The 19,915-nt window shown below is 44.3% G+C and overlaps 1 protein-coding gene across 1 annotated transcript in view; it reads left to right on the forward strand.

The window, feature by feature from the left end:
- The first annotated feature begins 1,034 nt into the window (after nucleotides 1-1,034).
- Nucleotides 1,035-19,915, forward strand: part of LOC124123160 (mucin-5AC-like) — a 24,784-nt gene continuing 5,903 nt past the window's right edge. The window contains exons 1-9 of the mRNA XM_048401859.1: nucleotides 1,035-1,095; nucleotides 4,289-4,466; nucleotides 6,048-6,221; nucleotides 6,423-6,709; nucleotides 6,923-7,415; nucleotides 8,292-9,164; nucleotides 9,642-10,504; nucleotides 14,499-15,053; nucleotides 18,226-18,306. Coding sequence (XP_048257816.1) covers nucleotides 1,035-1,095; nucleotides 4,289-4,466; nucleotides 6,048-6,221; nucleotides 6,423-6,709; nucleotides 6,923-7,415; nucleotides 8,292-9,164; nucleotides 9,642-10,504; nucleotides 14,499-15,053; nucleotides 18,226-18,306 — 3,565 coding nt within the window. The remainder of the gene's footprint in view (nucleotides 1,096-4,288; nucleotides 4,467-6,047; nucleotides 6,222-6,422; nucleotides 6,710-6,922; nucleotides 7,416-8,291; nucleotides 9,165-9,641; nucleotides 10,505-14,498; nucleotides 15,054-18,225; nucleotides 18,307-19,915) is intronic.

The raw sequence follows: 19,915 nt of genomic DNA on the forward strand, positions 1-19,915 counted from the left end.
CTAGTGGTCAAAGCGTTCGCTCGTCACGCCGAAGACCCGGGTTCGATTCCCGACATGGGTACAATATGTGAAGCCCATTTCTGGTGTCCCCCGCCGTGATATTGCTGGAATATTGCTAAAAGCGGCGTAAAACCATATTCACTCACTCACTCACACTGGCACGCGAAGCGTCTGAGACTCAGAAGACAAGGCCGGGACACATTCGTGACCAACTCGTGTTATTCCGGGACAAGCCGAATAGCGACTCGTGCCCCTCTCGTGGCCATTTTTGCGACCGGGTTCCGTCTTAGCGCAAACGGGCATACCTAAAACAATTGTCAACTCGTTGCGTAATGTTTCACATATATGTCCCCATATATTATATATATTTCAGATGCAATTTAAAGCACATCGGGACATGCGGAATTATACAGTATGACTGAACACATTTAACTGTGTCTTGGGTATATTTTTAGATGCAAGACATATTTAAAATCATAAATTGTTTCTGAGGGATTCTTTGACGAAGAACTTGAAACCATACGCGCATTCTGATTGGTTTGTCGTATTTTCGCACATAACATTCATCGATAGGGGGACGAGTCTTCTTGCAGGTTACGGAAAGGGGCGAGTGGTGACGAATGGGCCGGGACAGTGTACTGTTCACAGATGAGTCCAGGTTTCCTCCGGACACTTCTGATGGTCGTGCAAGGATATACATGCGTCCAGGAGAAACTGTTATCGACGCTTTCGTTACTCGTTATTATATGTGTGATATGGATAGCCAATTAAAGAAATGAATCAATTGTTCCCCTCCTCGCCCCTTGTACCTATTATTGTTGTTGTTGCTGTGGTTTTTATCGTCGGCGTCATAATTTTCTTCATCAGTTTCATTATTATGATGGTGATTAGTATCAATAGTACTCGTATTAGTATTCCCTTTAAAACGTCGGTTATTTACCATGAGAAACCTCAAACATCCTCTAATTCCTCTATCACAGGGGGCCGTCCGAAAACTCATAAGTATGAATATCAATTTGCAGAACGTAGCCGAGATGGCCTTCTCCTGCTTGATTCTAGCAGTGCTCCTGTCTTGTGCCATTCCGTCTTGTGAGGGTAAGAGTCTTGAATTGAGTGAGTGAGTGAGTGTGTATTTTACGCCGCTGTCTTTGCTACATGCCACCAGCAATGCGTTTGACACGTCGTACTCATGTGGGGAATCAAACTAGATTTTCGGCGTGATAAGCGAAAGCTGTAATAGCTAGGCCACCCCTCCGGCCCGACTACACCACACCACAACACAACACAGTATAACACACTACATCACACAACACACCTCACAACACACTATACCACACCCCACAACACAACACACACAACACAGCGCACATAACACAACACAGTATAACGCACTACATCACACAACACACTATACCACACCCCACAACACAACACACACAACACAGTATAACGAACTACATCACACAACACACCTCACAACGCACTATACCACACCCGACAACACAACACACACAACATAGCGCACACAACACAACACAGTATAACGCACTACATTACACAACACACCTCACAACGCACTATACCACACCCCACAACACAACACACACAACATAGCGCACACAACACAACACAGTATAACGCACTACATTACACAACACACCTCACAACACACTATACCACACCCCACAACACAACACACACAACATAGCGCACACAACACAACACAGTATAACGCACTACATCACACAACACACCTCACAACACACTATACCACACCCCACAACACAACACACACAACAAAGCGCACACAACACAACACAGTATAACGCACTACATTACACAACCCACCTCACAACACACTATACCACACCCCACAACACAACACACACAACATAGCGCACACAACACAACACAGTATAACGCACTACATTACACAACACACCTCACAACGCACTATACCACACCCCACAACACAACACACACAACACAGCGCACACAACACAATACAGTATCACACACTACATCACACAACACACCTCACAACACACTATGCCACACCACACAACACAACACACACAACATAGCGCACACAACACAACACAGTATAACACACTACATCACACAACACACCTCACAACACACTATACAACACCCCACAGCACACACAACACAGCACACATAACACAACACAGTATAACACACTACATCACACAACACACCTCACAACACACTATACAACACCCGACAGCACACACAACACAGCACACACAACAAAACACAGTATAACGTACTACATTACACAACACACCTCACAACGCACTATACCACAACCCACAGCACACACAACACAACACACACAACACAACACACTATAACACACTACATTACACAACACACCTCGGAACACACTATACCACACCCAACAGCACACACAACACAACACAGTATAACACACTACATCACACAACACAGTATAACACACTACATCACACAACACACCTCACAAAGCACTATACCACACCCCACATCACACACAACACAACATATCACAGTATAACACACTACATCACACAACACACCTCACAACGCACTATACCACACCCCACAGCACACACAACACAGCACACACAACACAACACAGTATAACACACTACATCACACAACACACCTCACAACGCACTATTCCACAACCCACAGCACACAAAACACAGCACACACAACGCAACACAGTAAAACACACTACATAACACACTACATCACACAACACACCTCACAACAAACTATACCACAACCCACAGCACAACACAACACAGCACACACAACACAACACAGTATAACACACTACATTACACAACACACCTCGCAACACACTATACCACACCCAACAGCACACACAACACAACACAGTATAACACACTACATCACACAACACACCTCACAACGCACTATACCACACCCCACATCACACACAACACAACATATCACAGTATAACACACTACATCACACAACACACCTCACAACGCACTATACCACACCCCACAGCACACACAACACAGCACACACAACACAACACAGTATAACACACTACATCACACAACACACCTCACAACGGACTATACCACAACCCACAGCACACACAACACAGCACACACAACGCAACACAGTATAACACACTACATCACACCTCACACCTCACAACACACTATACCACACCCCACAGCACACACAACACAACACACACAGTATAACACACTACATCACACAACACACCTCACAACACACTATACCACACCCCACAGCACACACAACACAGCTTACACAACACAACACAGTATAACACACTACATCACACAACACACCTCACAACACACTATACCACACCCCACAGCACACACAACACAGCACACACAACACAACACAACACAGTATGACACACTACATCACACAACACACCTCACAACACACTATACCACACCCCACAGCACACACAACACAGCACACACAACACAACACAACACAGTATGACACACTACATCACACAACACACCTCACAACACACTATACCACACCCCACAGCACACACAACACAGCACACACAACACAACACAGTATAACACACTACATCACACAACACACCTCACAACACACTATACAACACCCCACAGCACACACAACACAGCACACACAACACAACACAACACAACACATTATAACACACTACATCACACAACACACCTCACAACACACTATACCACACCACACAGCACAAACAACACAGCACACACAACACAACACAGTATAACACACTACATCACACAACACACCTCACAACACACTATGCCACACCCCACAACACACACAACACAGCGCACACAACACAACACAGTATAACACACTACATCACACAACACACTTCACAACACACTATACCACACCCCACAGCACACACAACACAGCACACACAACACAACACAGTATAACACACTACATCACACAACACACCTCACAACACACTATACAACACTCCACAGCACACACAACACAGCACACACAACACATCACACTACACCTCATCACAGACAACATACAAAACATAGATACATACATACATACATACATACATAGATACATAGGTATGTAGATATAAACATTCATACATACATTCAAACAAGCACATACTACACTAATCTGTAACGCGGCGTTAAATCCAAATTCACGTCACCTCACCTTTTTGAGCTGGAATATCTTGTGTTTCAATCGGTTAGCTATTCTTGACTACTACTACAGGGCAGTGTCGGAGCACCTGTGTTGGACAAGAGAGCGGAGGACAATTTCCCCTGTGCGGAGACTGCACCAGGTACATTGTGTGTGTCAACCAGATTGGAATCATCATGCAGTGCCCCTTTGACTGGGAGTGGAGCGTGGCGACAATGGAGTGTACCTCTCCGCAATTGGCTCAGTGCAGGTATATTACTAACTAATTAACATAACGCCACCTGTCAGTCAAACAACATGATTGATCAATCAGAAAATGCGAAGCGATAAGTGTCTGCCAGACACCTTCAAGCTGTTTGACAATGTATCAAAATAGTATTAACATACTGGTTGGCGGCAAAAAAACCATCATCTTCACTACTCCCCTGTGTAATCCAAAAGAGTTCAGTGTAATTCAAACAATCCAAGTGAAACAGATTTTTCAAATATTAACAATTATGGCACTATCGGTATTTTTTACATACTAAAGTGATCTTTCATTTAGCTATAAAGGTTATTCAGCTCTTGTTCTTTCTTTGTGAAAATCCCTGTTGAAGGATATATCCTAGGTTAGACTATGTAACGTGGTCAGACGGTCCTGTTGAATCCCAGGAAAAATACTTACGATTGCCTAGAATGACTGGAGAAGATAAAGATATAAATATTATATTCAAAGTGGTATCATTCTTAACATATCACCCACAGACTTGGCTGTAACAGTATTATTGACAGTGGCCAGACCCCGCTAACGAAGATGATTCCAGTTCAAATCACTCTTGGCAACGCCTATGAGTATTTAAGAGGCATAAATATTTATCAAGGATTAGTTATTCCTCAAATTAGACAACTCACCCGTCGTACGACTCTATTAACGTGGTTGCAAAAGAGGTAAATATGACCAAAAAGATAAAGAAATAGGCCCTCTTGAAGTGAGACTTTATTATATCATCTACGTTTTACCCTTGTTTAACGGTTCTCTTTCCCGAACAACCAGTGCTACAACCAGTCCTACAACCAGTCCTACAACCAGCCCTACAACAAGTCATACAACCACTCCTACAACCAGCCCTACAACCAGTCCTACAACAAGTCCTACAGCCACTCCTACAACCAGTCCTACAACCAGTCCTACAACCAGCCCTACAACCAGTCCTACAACCAGTCCTACAACTATGACGATGTGTGTAACCAGCTGTGTTGGAGTTGTGAGTGGCACCTATCAGTCGTGTGATACGTGCACTGGTTTCATAATATGCGTTGCAAATGGTCTCTTTAACATTCCCTGTGGGACAGCAGACGGACAAGTTCTTGTATGGGATGATAAACTGAAGACATGCGCGTCTAGGTCTAGTACATGTTCAGAAACCAGTCCTACAACCAGACCTACAACCAACCCTACAACCAGTCCAACAACAAGTCCTACAGCCACTCCTACAACCAACCCTACAACCAGCCCTACAACCAGCCCTACAACCAGCCCTACAACCAGTCCTACAACCAGTCCAACAACAAGTCCTACAACCAGTCCTACAACCAGTCCTACAACCAGCCCTACAACCAGTCATACAACCACTCCTACAACTATGACGATGTGTGTAACCAGCTGTGTTGGAGTTGTGAGTGGCACCTATCAGTCGTGTGATACGTGCACTGGTTTCATAATATGCGTTGCAAATGGTCTCTTTAACATTCCCTGTGGGACTGCTGACGGACAAGTTCTTGTATGGGATAATCAATTGAAGAGGTGCGCGTCTACGTCAACAACATGTACAGAAACCACTCCTACAACCAGTCCTATAACCACTCCTACAACCAGCCCTACAACCAGTCCTACAACCAGCCCTACAATCAGTCCTACAACTAGCCATACAACCAGTCCCACAATCAGTCCTACAACCAGTCCTACCACCAGCCCTACAATCAGCCCTACCACCAGCCCTACAACCACTCCTACAACTATGATGATGTGTGTAACCAGATGTGTTGGAGTTGTGAGTGGCACCTATCAGTCGTGTGATACGTGCACTGGTTTCATAATCTGCAATGCAAATGGTCTCTTTAACATTCCCTGTGGGACTGCTGACGGACAAATTCTTGTATGGGATGATAAATTGAAGAGGTGCTCGTCTACGTCAACTACATGTACAGAAACCACTCCTACAACCAGTCCTGCAACCAGCCCTACAACCAGCCCTACAACCAGTCCTACAACCAGTCCTGCAACCAGCCCTACAACCAGCCCTACAACCAGCCCTACAACCAGCCTTACTACTAGTCCTACAACCAGCCCTACAACCAGCCCTACAACCAAACCCACAACCAGCCCTACAACCAACCCTACAACCACTCCTACAACCAACCCTACAACAAGTCCTACAACAAGTCCTACAACAAGTCCTACAACAAGCCCTACAACCAGTCCTACTACCAGTCCTACAACCAGCCCTACAACCAGTCCCACAACCACTCCTACAACTCAGACGATGTGTGTAACCAGCTGTGTTGGAGTTGTGAGTGGCACCTATCAGTCGTGTGATACGTGCACTGGTTTCATAATATGCATTGCAAATATTCTCTTTAACAATCCCTGTCGGACAGTCAACGGACAAGTTCTTGTATGGGATGATAAACTGAAGACATGCGAACTTACGTCAAACACTTGTACAGAAACCAGCCCAACAACCAGACCTACAACCAGCCCCACAACCAGTCCTACAACCAGCCCTACAACCAGTCCTACAACCAGCCCTACAACCAGTCCTACAACCAGCCCTACAATCAGTCCTACAACTAGCCATACAACCAGTCCCACAATCAGTCCTACAACCAGTCCTACCACCAGCCCTACAATCAGCCCTACCACCAGCCCTACAACCAGTCCTACAACCAGCCCTACAACCAGTCCTACAACCAGCCCTACAATCAGTCCTACAACTAGCCATACAACCAGTCCCACAATCAGTCCTACAACCAGTCCTACCACCAGCCCTACAATCAGCCCTACCACCAGCCCTACAACCAGTCCTACAACTAGCCCCACAGCCAGTCCTACAACCAGTCCTACAACCAGTCCTACAACAAGTCCTACAACTAGTCCTACAACCAGTCCTACAACCAGCCCTACAACCAGTCCAACAACCAGTCCTACAACTATGACGATGTGTGTAACCAGCTGTGTTGGAGTTGTGAGTGGCACCTATCAGTCGTGTGATACGTGCACTGGTTTCATAATCTGCAATGCAAATGGTCTCTTTAACATTCCCTGTGGGACTGCTGACGGACAACTTCTTGTATGGGATGATAAATTGAAGAGGTGCTCGTCTACGTCAACTACATGTTCAGAAACCACTCCTACAACCAGTCCTGCAACCAGCCCTACAACCAGCCCTACAACCAGCCCTACAACCAGCCTTACTACTAGTCCTACAACCAGCCCTACAACCAGCCCTACAACCAGCCTTACTACTAGTCCTACAACCAGCCCTACAACCAGCCCTACAACCAAACCCACAACCAGCCCTACAACCAACCCTACAACCACTCCTACAACCAACCCTACAACAAGTCCTACAACAAGTCCTACAACAAGTCCTACAACAAGCCCTACAACCAGCCCTACTACCAGTCCTACAACCAGCCCTACAACCAGTCCTACAACCACTCCTACAACTCAGACGATGTGTGTAACCAGCTGTGTTGGAGTTGTGAGTGGCACCTATCAGTCGTGTGATACGTGCACTGGTTTCATAATATGCATTGCAAATATTCTCTTTAACAATCCCTGTCGGACAGTCAACGGACAAGTTCTTGTATGGGATGATAAACTGAAGACATGCGAACTTACGTCAAACACTTGTACAGAAACCAGCCCAACAACCAGACCTACAACCAGCCCCACAACCAGTCCTACAACCAGCCCTACAACCAGTCCTACAACCAGCCCTACAACCAGTCCTACAACCAGCCCTACAATCAGTCCTACAACTAGCCATACAACCAGTCCCACAATCAGTCCTACAACCAGTCCTACCACCAGCCCTACAATCAGCCCTACCACCAGCCCTACAACCAGTCCTACAACTAGCCCCACAGCCAGTCCTACAACCAGTCCTACAACCAGTCCTACAACAAGTCCTACAACTAGTCCTACAACCAGTCCTACAACCAGCCCTACAACCAGTCCAACAACCAGTCCTACAACCACTCCTACAACTATGACGATGTGTGTAACCAGCTGTGTTGGAGTTGTGAGTGGCACCTATCAGTCGTGTGATACGTGTACTGGTTTCATAATATGCATTGCAAATGTTCTCTATAACAATCCGTGTCCGACAGTTGACGGACAAGTTCTTGTATGGGATGATAAACTGAAGACATGCGAACTTACGTCAAACACTTGTACAGAAACCAGCCCAACAACCAGACCTACAACCAGTCCAACAACCAGTCCTACAACCAGTCCTACAACCAGCCCTACAACCAGCCCTACAACCAGTCCAACAACCAGTCCTACAACCAGTCCTACAACCAGCCCTACAACCAGTCCTACAACCAGCCCTACAACCAGCCTTACAACCAGCCCTACAACCAGCCCTACAACCAGCCCTACAACAAGTCCTACAACCAGCCCTACAACCAGTCCTACAACCAGCCCTACAACCAGCCTTACAACCAGCCCTACAACCAGCCCTACAACCAGTCCTACAACCAGTCCTACAACCAGTCCTACAACCAGTCCAACAACCAGTCCTACCACCAGCCCTACAACCAGTCCTACAACCAGTCCTACAACAAGTCCTACAACCAGTCCCACAACCAGCCCTACAACCAGCCCTACAACCAGTCCTACAACTAGCCCTACAACCAGTCCAACAACCAGTCCTACAACCACTCCTACAACTATGACGATGTGTGTTACCAGCTGTGTTGGAGTTGTGAGTGGCACCTATCAGTCGTGTGATACGTGTACTGGTTTCATAATATGCATTGCAAATGTTCTCTTTAACAATCCGTGTCCGACAGTTGACGGACAAGTTCTTGTATGGGATGATAAACTGAAGACATGCGAACTTACGTCAAGCACTTGTACAGAAACCAGCCCAACAACCAGACCTACAACCAGCCCCACAACCAGTCCTACAACCAGCCCTACAACCAGCCCTACAACCAGCCCTACAACAAGCCCTACAACCAGCCCTACAACCAGCCCAACAACCAGCCCTACAACAAGCCCTTCAACAAGCCCTACAACCAGTCCAACAACCAGCCCTACAACCAGTTTTACAACCAGCCCTACAACCAGCCCTACAACCAGCCCTACAACCAGTGCAACAACCAGTCCTATAACCAGCCCTACAACCAGCCCTACAACCAGCCCTGCGACCAGTCCAACAACGAGTCTTACAACTAGTCCTACAACCAGTCCTACAACCAGCTCTACCACTAGTCCTACCACCAGCCCTACAACCAGCCCTACAACCAGCCCTACAACAAGCCCTACAACCAGTCCTACAACCAGCCCTACAACCAGCCCTACAACAAGCCCTACAACAAGCCCTACAACCAGTCCAACAACCAACCCTACAACCAGTCCTACAACCAGCCCTACAACCAGCCCTACAACCAGCCCTACAACAAGCCCTACAACCAGTCCAACAACCAACCCTACAACCAGTCCTACAACCAGCCCTACAACCAGCCCTACAACCAGCCCTACAACCAGCCCTACGACCAGTCCAACAACGAGTCTTACAACCAGTCCTACAACCAGCCCTACAACCAGCCCTACCACTAGCCCTACAACCAGTCCTACAACCAGCCTTACAACCAGTCCTACAACCAGTCCTACAACAAGTCCTACAACAAGCCCTACAACCAGCCCTACAACCAGTCCTACAACCAGCCCTATAACAAGCCCTACAACCAGTCCTACAACCAGTCCTACAACAAGTCCTACAACAAGTCCTACAATCAGTCCTACAACCAGTCCTACAACCAGTCCAACAACAAGCCCTACAACCAGCCCTACAACCAGTCCTACAACCAGTCCTACAACAAGTCCTACAACCAGCCCTACAACAAGCCCTACAACCAGCCCCACAACCAGTCCTACAACCAGTCCTACAACCAGTCCTACAACAAGCCCTACAACAAGCCCTACAACCAGCCCTACAACCAGTCCTACAACCAGCCCTACAACAAGCCCTACAACCAGCCCCACAACCAGTCCCACAACCAGTCCTACAACCAGCCCTACAACAAGCCCTACAACCAGCCCTACAACCAGCCCCACAACCAGCCCTACAACCAGCCCTACAACCAGTCCTACCACTAGCCCTACAACCAGCCCTACAACCAGCCCTACAACAGCAGCTACCCAAGGTATGTTTACGTCATTAGTTTGAACAATGGGCCGACCAATGGGCCAAACAATGGGCCGAACAACAATGTCGATCATAGATGACATAATCGGCATTGAGTTGTTCCAACAGACTAAAATTGACCGAATTATGCCATGTGTATTATCGGGACCTATACCAGCATACCTCAATCCCCTCTCTATAACGTCAATATCATCTGCAGATCTGTCATCAGGACCTATACCAGCATACCTCAATCCCCTCTCTATAACGTCAATATCATCTGCAGATCTGTCATCAGGACCTATACCAGCATACCTCAATCCCCTCTCTATAACGTCAATATCATCTGCAGATCTGTCATCAGGACCTATACCAGCATACCTCAATCCCCTCTCACTAAGGTCAATATCATCTGCAGATCTGTCATCAGGACCTATACCAGCATACCTCAATCCCCTCTCACTAAGGTCAATATCATCTGCAGATCTGTCATCAAGACCTATACCAGCATACCTCAATCCCCTCTCAATAAGGTCAATATCATCTACAGATCTGTCATCAGGACCTATACCAGCATACCTCAATCCCCTCTCACTAAGGTCAATATCATCTACAGATCTGTCATCAGGACTGTAGGGAATGTGAATGGTGTGTGTGAGAGAGAGGGTGTGTGTGTGAATTTGTGTGTGTTTGTGTGTGCGTTTGTGTGTGTGATTATGTGTGTGTGTGATGGTGTGTGTGTGTGTGTTTGTTTATGTTTGATGGTGTGTGTGTGTGTGATATGGTGTGTGTGATATGGTGTGTGTGTGCGTGTGTGTGTGTGTGTGTGTGTGTGTGCGTGCGTGCGTGCGTGCGTGCGTGTGTGTGTGTGTGTGTGTGTGTGTGTGTGTGTGTGTGTGTGTGTGTGTGTGTGTGTGTGTGTGTGTGTGTGTGTGTGTGTGTGTGTGTGTGTGTGTGTGTGTGTGTGCGTGCGTGCGTGTGTGTGTGTGCGTGTGTGTGCGCTTGTATTTATGGAGGGGCGGGGCCACTTTCCTCATCTAATTTTAGTTGATGAGTGTGTGTGTGAGAGTGTGAATGTGTGTGAGTGTGTGTTTGTGTGTGATTTTGCTTGTCTGTGTAAGTGATTTCGTGTGTGTTGTGTGTGGTTTTGTGTGTGAGAGTGTGTGTGAGTTTATGTGTGTGTGTGTGTTAGTGTGTGTTTGTGTCTTTTTCTTTGTGTCTTTTTCTTTGTGATTGTGTGTTAGTCTGTGTGAGGTATAGGTATGGGTTTGTGTATGTTTGTTTTCGTGTTTGTGTGTGTGTGATTTCCTGTGTTCACCTGTGTGTATGTGTATTTGTGATTTTGTGTGTGTGAGTGTGTGTGATGTTGGCGTGATTTAGTGAGAGTGTGTGTGAGATTTTCTTTGAGTGAGTGTGTGTGTATAAATGTGTGTGAATGAGTTTGTGTGTTTGTGATTTTGTGTGTGTGAATTGTGTGTATGAGTAAGTGTGTCTGTGTGTTTGTATGTAATGTTTGTGTGTTTGTTTATGAGCTTTTGTTTGTGTGTGTATGCTTATGTCTGTTTGTGAGTGTAAAAGTATATTTAAGAGTGGATGTTTTTGTGTGTGTGTGTTTGTGTGTTTATGTTTGTGTGATGGTGTGTGTTTGAGAGAATGTGTGTGTATGCTTATATTAATGGAGGGGCGGGGCCACTTTCCCATCTAATTTTAGTTGGATAGTCAGTGTGTGTGTATGTGTGTGTGTTTGTGTGTGAATGTGTGTGTGTGAGTGTGTTTGTAAGTGAGTGTGTGTGTAAGTGAGTGTGTGTGTCATTTGAATGTGTGTTTGTGTTGTGGTGCTTAATTGTGTGGGTTATTTTGTACGTGAGTTTGTGTTGTGGTGCTTTACTTGTGTGTCTTATCTTATACGTGTATTTGTGTAGTGGTGCTTTAATTGTGTGTGTTATTTTATACGTGTATTTGTGTAGTGGTGCTTTACTTGTGTGTGTTATTTTAAACGTGTGTTTGTGTTGTGGTGCTTTACTTGTGTGTGTTATTTTATGCGTGTATTTGTGTTGTGGTGCTTTACTTGTGTGTGTTATTTTATACGTGTATTTGTGTAGGGGTGCTTAATTGTGTGTGTTATTTTATACGTGTATTTCTGTAGTGGTGCTTACTTGTGTGTGTTATTTTATACGTGTATATCTGTAGTGGTGCTTAATTGTGTGTGTTATTTCATACGTGTGTTTGTGTTGTGGTGCTTTACTTGTGTGTGTTATTTTGTATGTGTGTTTGTGTTGTGGTGCTTTACTTGTGTGTGTTATCTTATACGTGTATTTGTGTAGTGGTGCTTTAATTGTGTGTGTTATTTTATACGTGTATTTGTGTAGTGGTGCTTTACTTGTGTGTGTTATTTTATACGTGTGTTTGTGTTTTGGTGCTTTACTTGTGTGTGTTATTTTATACGTGTATTTGTGTAGTGGTGCTTAATTGTGTGTGTTATTTTGTACGTGTGTTTGTGTTGTGGTGCTTAACTTGTGTGTGTTATTTTGTACGTGTGTTTGTGTTGTGGTGCTTTAATTGTGTGTGTTATTTTATACGTGTATTTGTGTAGTGGTGCTTAATTGTGTGTGTTATTTTATACGTGTATTTGTGTTGTGGTGCTTAATTGTGTGTGTGTTATTTTGTACGTGTGTTTGTGTTGTGGTGCTTTAATTGTGTGTGTTATTTTATACGTGTATTTGTGTAGTGGTGCTTAATTGTGTGTGTTATTTTATACGTGTATTTGTGTAGTTGTGCTTAATTGTGTGTGTTATTTTGTACGTGTGTTTGTGTTGTGGTGCTTTACTTGTGTGTGTTATTTTATACGTGTATTTGTGTAGTGGTGCTTTACTTGTGTGTGTTATTTTGTATGTGTGTTGTGTTGCTTTACTTAAGTGTACAGTATTGAGATCTAAGATGTTTTCATTCCAGTTGGGGACGTCAATACAATCGTAGATCATGTTTCAGATTGCAACACTGCCAAAAAGGATGGCGTGTTCATCCTTGATACTTCTAGCAGCAGCATCGCGAGTGATTTCGTGGTTTTTAAAGTTCTGGTGTAATTTTGTGTGTGAGTTGTGTGAATGAGTGTGTGAATATGTTTGTGTTTGTGTGCGTGATTTTGTGTGTGTTTGTGTGTGTGTGTGATTTTATGTGTGTGATTGTGAATGAGTTTTTGTGCGTGTGTTTATGTGTGTTTGTTTGTGTGTGAGGTATGAGTTTGTGTTTGTGTGCGTGTTTGTTTGTGTGATTGCGTGTGTGCGTGTTTGTATGTATGTGTCATTTCGTGTTTTTTTATGTGAGTGAGTGTATGTGAGTTTGCGTGTGTGTGTTTGTTTGTGTGAGTGTGTGTGTTTCTGTGTGTATGTGATTGTATGTGTGTTTGTGTAAGTATTTGTTTGGGATATTGTATGTGTGTTTGTTTGTGTGAGTGTTTGTGTTTGTGTGTCTGTGTGATTTTACGTGTGTTTGTGCATGTGTTTGTTTGTGATATTGTGTGTCTGTGTGATTTTACGTGTGCGTTTGTGTGTGTGAGGTATGAGTATGTGTTTGTGTGTATGTTTGTTTGTCTGGGCGGTCGGGTAGCCTAGTGGTTAAAGCGTTCGCTCGTCACGCCGACGACCCGGGCGTAAAACCTCACTCACTCACTGTTTGTTTATGTGATTGCATGTGTGCGTGTTTGTATGTTTGTGTGCGTTTGTGTGTGTTTGTGTGAGTGTGTGTGTTTCTGTGTGTGAGCGTGTGTATCATTTTATACATGTATTTGTGTAGTGGTGGTTACTTAAGTGTACAGTATTGAGATCTAGGATGCTTTCATTCTATTTGGGGAAGTCACACTACAATCGTACATCATGTTTCAGATTGCAGCACTGCCAGAAAGGATGTCGTGTTCATCCTTGACATATCTACCAGCATCACCGCGAGTGATTTCGTGGTGTATAAGCAGTTTGTTGCTGATGTTGTAGATACGTTCACAATTCAAAACGCAAACGTTCGCGTTGGAGCAGTATCATTCTCCGACTCGGGCGATAAGGAGATAGAACTGGACGACTACCAAAGTAGCAAAAGCGACTTGAAAGATGCTATTTTGGATATCGACCGAGGAGACTCATCTCGAAACACAGCCGCCGCTCTCCTCGAGGCAAGAACAAACATATTCACGGAAGACGGGGACCGTGCCAATGCAGACAATGTAGCAATCTTGTTCACCGTCGGGATGTCGCGAAATGCTGTGGCAACACGTAATCGAGCTAATCAACTGAAAGGAATAGCTGAGGTGTTCGCCGTAGGAATAGGTCTTACAGACACTTCGGAGATTGAAGCCATTGCATCTACCCCCACTGCCGACCATGTGTTCACGGTTGATGATTTCTCATCTGTCTCCTCCCTTCTTGATGCACTTGCAATGACAACATGTAAGTCACCTCTTTGTCAATCAATCTTTATTTCGTACTCAAGAGGCCACAGGCCGTTAGTACATAATACAATTCAACATAATTAATCATTACAATAGAACATCTCTTTGTCATAGCCCAGTCAAGTGAAAATATCCAAAAGGAATTGGTACAGAAATGATTTATGTGATTTTAGATTGTGTATAGTATCCTCAAAAAGGACTAAAGAGTGCTCCTTACGAAATATGATGCTAAGTCCTATTTTGGGGGCAAAAGTTGACAAAAACAAATTTTCTTGGATTATATTTCATAAATGTTAAATTGAGGATCAAAATTGACTGTCTTTACCAATCCCTGAAGGGAAGGAAGGAACGATGAATCAGTTGGAAGCTAGACATTTTGTGTACAATAGCAAAAAAATCATTTTAGGGAAATTATATATATTTCATTTTAGGAAATACGTACAGCACATGTAGAAGATGACATTCTGTTTCGATCTTAACATATTTGTGCTGTATCTAGAAGGAAAGTATCCCCTTTCAATAGAAGTGACTTAATTGCCCGATGTGCAATTGTCATCAAATTCCAAATGCCAGAAGCATTGCTATGTTATAGTATGATCGTGTTGTAATTGTCGCTGTAACTGTTAGACAATTAGGGGCGGTCGGGTAGCTTAGTGGTTAAAGCGTTCGCTCGTCACGCCGACGACCCGTGTTCAATTCCTGACATGGGTAAGCTGAACAAACGAACATTCGGGAATGTCTAATATATGGTTGTGATTATACGGCAGTGCTCCCCAGCTACTGTGCAACGCCTCCTTCTTTCAAAACGTTTATCCCATGGAAGCGAGAGATGGACGATAATTTTGACTGAATCAGTTATTGGGCCGTAACTACACATGTGTTAACGTTTTCGAGGTTGCATAATTAGAAAAAAACATTCCGGCTGTCATTTTCATGATCTGGTAAGCGACGCTTTGATTGGTGGGATAAAAGGTCGTTCTGACGTGACCCGTAATGGGACGTCCTCAGATCTTTGTTTAGCCATAGCGAGAACTAGGATCTAATTTTAATGAGATTGGGGCTTTGCGAAATATAAACTTTGAATGAATGCATCTGCATGTGGTATCACAGTATGACTTGTAGGTCAGGATCATCACCAAGCTAGGATGTTCTATCAGTGACAGGGGCGGTCAGGTAGCCTAGTGGTTAAAGCCGTCGCTCGTCACGTCGAAGACCCAGGTTGGATTCCCGACATGGGTACAATGTATGAAGCCCATTAATGGTGTCCCCCGCCATGATAATGCTGGAATATTGCTAAAAGCGGCGTAAAACCATATTCACTCACTCACTCATTCACTCTCAGTTGCTGCCTGATGTACGCCAGTTTGGACAGGAAGGACATCAGCATGGGCAGATGGATTGATGGTGTAAATACCAGGTCCCTTAAGTTTTTCACTTAACTTGTGGATTAACATGTCAGCTCCGACGTTCATACAGTTTGGCCCTCACTCAATGAAGGTTCATACTCCAATGAACTCGCACAAAGTGAAAGTCATTTCTTAAGTGAATCTTTGTTATACCCTCGAAAAATGTTGGGGATCATGAAATCACTGCCAGAGCTAGAGTCGTTTCGGTGCCAAAACCAAAGGTCCCAACACTTTCGTAGACCATGCAACTCCTTCGTGCAAGTTTGAAGAGGGGTCATTCTTGAATTTCTCACTACATTTAAAGGTCGTCAAATCGCTTTGAGACATTGGTATTGTTGACTGTCAGTATTGACAGTGACACAGAAGGGTTACCTATGCTTTAATGCAGTATGCGCGATCAGATTTGGAACGCTTCATCGGCAACGCGACGAACGCCTTAGGGTTATTGGCATGCTTCAAACTGGTAAAACTCAGCGAGGGATGGCCAATATGTTCAATGTGTCTCAGTCTGTCATTTGCAGACTTTGAAACAGCTTTCTGCAGACACAACATGTTAATGATTGGCCCTGCACGTGGCGCAGTAGGTGAGCAATATAAATCCAGGATCGATCAATCAGAAACCGGGATTTTCCAAATCGCGCCCAAACACACACTCAAATCGCTGTTCACTTGTGCCAAGCCACATGAGTCGATGTTACTGACCAGAGTGTCGTTTAACAAAGCGATCCTAACGATGAGGTTATCGTAAGTCCCATACCTTAACATAGACTTACGGCAACCACAGAGCTAAGGTTGTTTTGCATCCAGACGACGCTGGGTTTTTAGAGCATAGAACCTTTGGGAATCGCCGATGGTCTCGTGTAATTGACTTTCTAGATAGGCGTGGGCGCGTCTGGAGGCCTTCCTAACGAACGTCTGGCGAACGTCAACGTCAGACAACATGACATATTTGGGGGTGGGTCTGTAATGGTATAGGGGATCACAATGACTTCCAGAACGCCACTGCATATTGTCCATGGAAGGGTCGCCGGACAGTACTACCGAGACAACAGAATGGCGCTATGCCGTTTGCGGGCTGTGCTAGTCCACGCTTTGCCATTCAAAACGATGATACTCGTGCCCATCGTGCACATATCGTAATTGACTACCTCCAGCAGCTCTCCATCATCAGAATGCAATGGCCAGTCATGAGTCTTGACCTTTCCCCCATAGAGCACGTCTGGCACAGCGCTAAGGCTGTATTGAATCAAGACGACGCTGGTCTTTAGAGCATAGAAACTTGGAGAAACATCAAAGGCCACCCGCTCGTTAGCTGGACTGGGCCAGGCACTGCAAGAGGAGTGGTCACTTAGAGACTGATTCGAACAATACCACGCCGTATGGACGAAATTTTTTTTACAACACATCATCGTCCTCTTTCTGGTTTGTTCATACTTACATTACAACAGAAACATCGTGTGTGTGTGTGTGTGTGTGTGTGTGTGTGTGCGTGTGCGTGCGTGCGTGCGTGCGTGCGTGCGTGTGTGTGTCACTCCTGCTGCAGTCGACTGGCTTTTGCTTACTCCCTTCCCTCAATGCCAACCATCTTTGGGAACCGTCCATTTGATTCCCCGGACTTGGGTGGTCTGAAAAGTGTATTGTTAATACAGATCTTCGGATATCGTTTCTGAGACCAAAAACGTATGTATTAAGCTTGTACACAATTCATCCTCCAACATAAATTCCAGCTAATATCCTCTGTGTGCCATTGCCTGTGTGTTCCAGGTGACCCTTGCTCGCCAGTCTGCACAGCCTCACAAAAATGCAATCGACCCACGAACACGTGTACAGCTCCAGCTCTGCAAGGTAAATTAAATTCCCTCTTTTGCAGTACGATGATTTTACGAAACGTATATTAACCATCATTTTAACAAACATGCATTTACCTTCATTTGAAAACATTTTAACCATCATTTTAAAAAACATGCATTTACCATCATTTGAAAACATTTTAACCATCATTTTAAAAAACATGCATTAACCTTCATTTCAACAAACATATATTAACCATCATTTTAATAAACATGCATTAACCATCATTTCAACAAACATACATTAGCCCTGATTTGAGTGAGTGAGTGAGTGAGTATGGTTTACGCCGCTTTTAGCAATATTCCAGCAATATCAAGGCGGGGAACACCAGAAATGGGCTTCACACATTGTACCCATGTCGGGAATCGAACCCGGGCCCTGATTTGAACAAACAGACATTGACCCTCATTTTAACAAACATTTTAACCATCATTTTCAAAAAAACAAACTACATTAACGATCATTTAAAGAAATAAATATTTACCATCATTTTAACAAACTTGCATTAACCATCCTTTGAGCAAACATTTAAACATCATGTTAATAAACATGCTTTAACCATCATTTCAACAAACAAACATTAGCCCGGATTTGAACAAACATACGGTGACCCTCATTTAAGTAACATATATTAACCATAATTTCAACAAACATTTTAAGCATCAGTTTAACAAACATACAGTAACAATCATTTTAAGAAACATATATTTACCACCATTTTAAAAACATGCATTAACCATTCTGTTGAGGTGTTGATGCATTTGCATGTGGTCGTGTTGCAGTGACGTGATTCCCATGTTGAAACACGAAGGTTAATCCAGCAATCGCTAAATACAAAACTAATTGTGAAGTCAGTAAATAACAACACAAGATCTAGATCAACACTAATTAACACATTTTATTGAAACACACAGTGAGTGAGTGAGTATGGTTTTACGCCGCGTTTAGCAATATTCCAGCAATATCACGGCGGGGGACACCAGAAATGGGCTTCACACATTGTACCTATGTCGGGAATCGAACCCGGGTCATTGGCGTGACGAGCGAACGCTTTAACAACTAAGCTACCCGACCGCCCCGAAATACACAGGATAAGGTTTACAATCACAAATATGTGACAGGAACAAGTAACAGGCCTTAGGCCAAAGGCCAGGGCACTCACGAATGTCCAGAATATGGACTTTCAAATGAGATAAACGTGGCACTTGTTCCGTCCTTGAATCCGGAATGGTGCTGCGAGTAGTCAGATAGATATTCCATCGGGACTGTGCAAGTAGATAAAACGTAAGTCTCACTCATATACGGTACGGTCAGCCTTCTAGAAACTGCCATCTCCCGAAACTTCTCCAACGATATAGTCTATCCCAATGTCAACAACAACTAGGGCTATTCTGATTAGCACTTCCTGCGTAGGTAGATATATTTTACGAGGGCCTGAATCACTTTGCTGCCATTAACAATCAAACTTACTACAGCAATATGTGAACATAACACTCTCCCCCTTCAAGAGTGATTGAGTGAGTATGGTTTTACGCTGCTATTAGAAATATTCCAGCAATATCACGGCGGGGGACACCAGAACGCTTTAACCACGCTTTAACCA

This window comes from Haliotis rufescens, unplaced genomic scaffold, assembly GCF_023055435.1.
Source record: "Haliotis rufescens isolate VD_foot unplaced genomic scaffold, xgHalRufe1.0.p SCAF_24, whole genome shotgun sequence".
Taxonomy (NCBI): domain Eukaryota; kingdom Metazoa; phylum Mollusca; class Gastropoda; order Lepetellida; family Haliotidae; genus Haliotis; species Haliotis rufescens.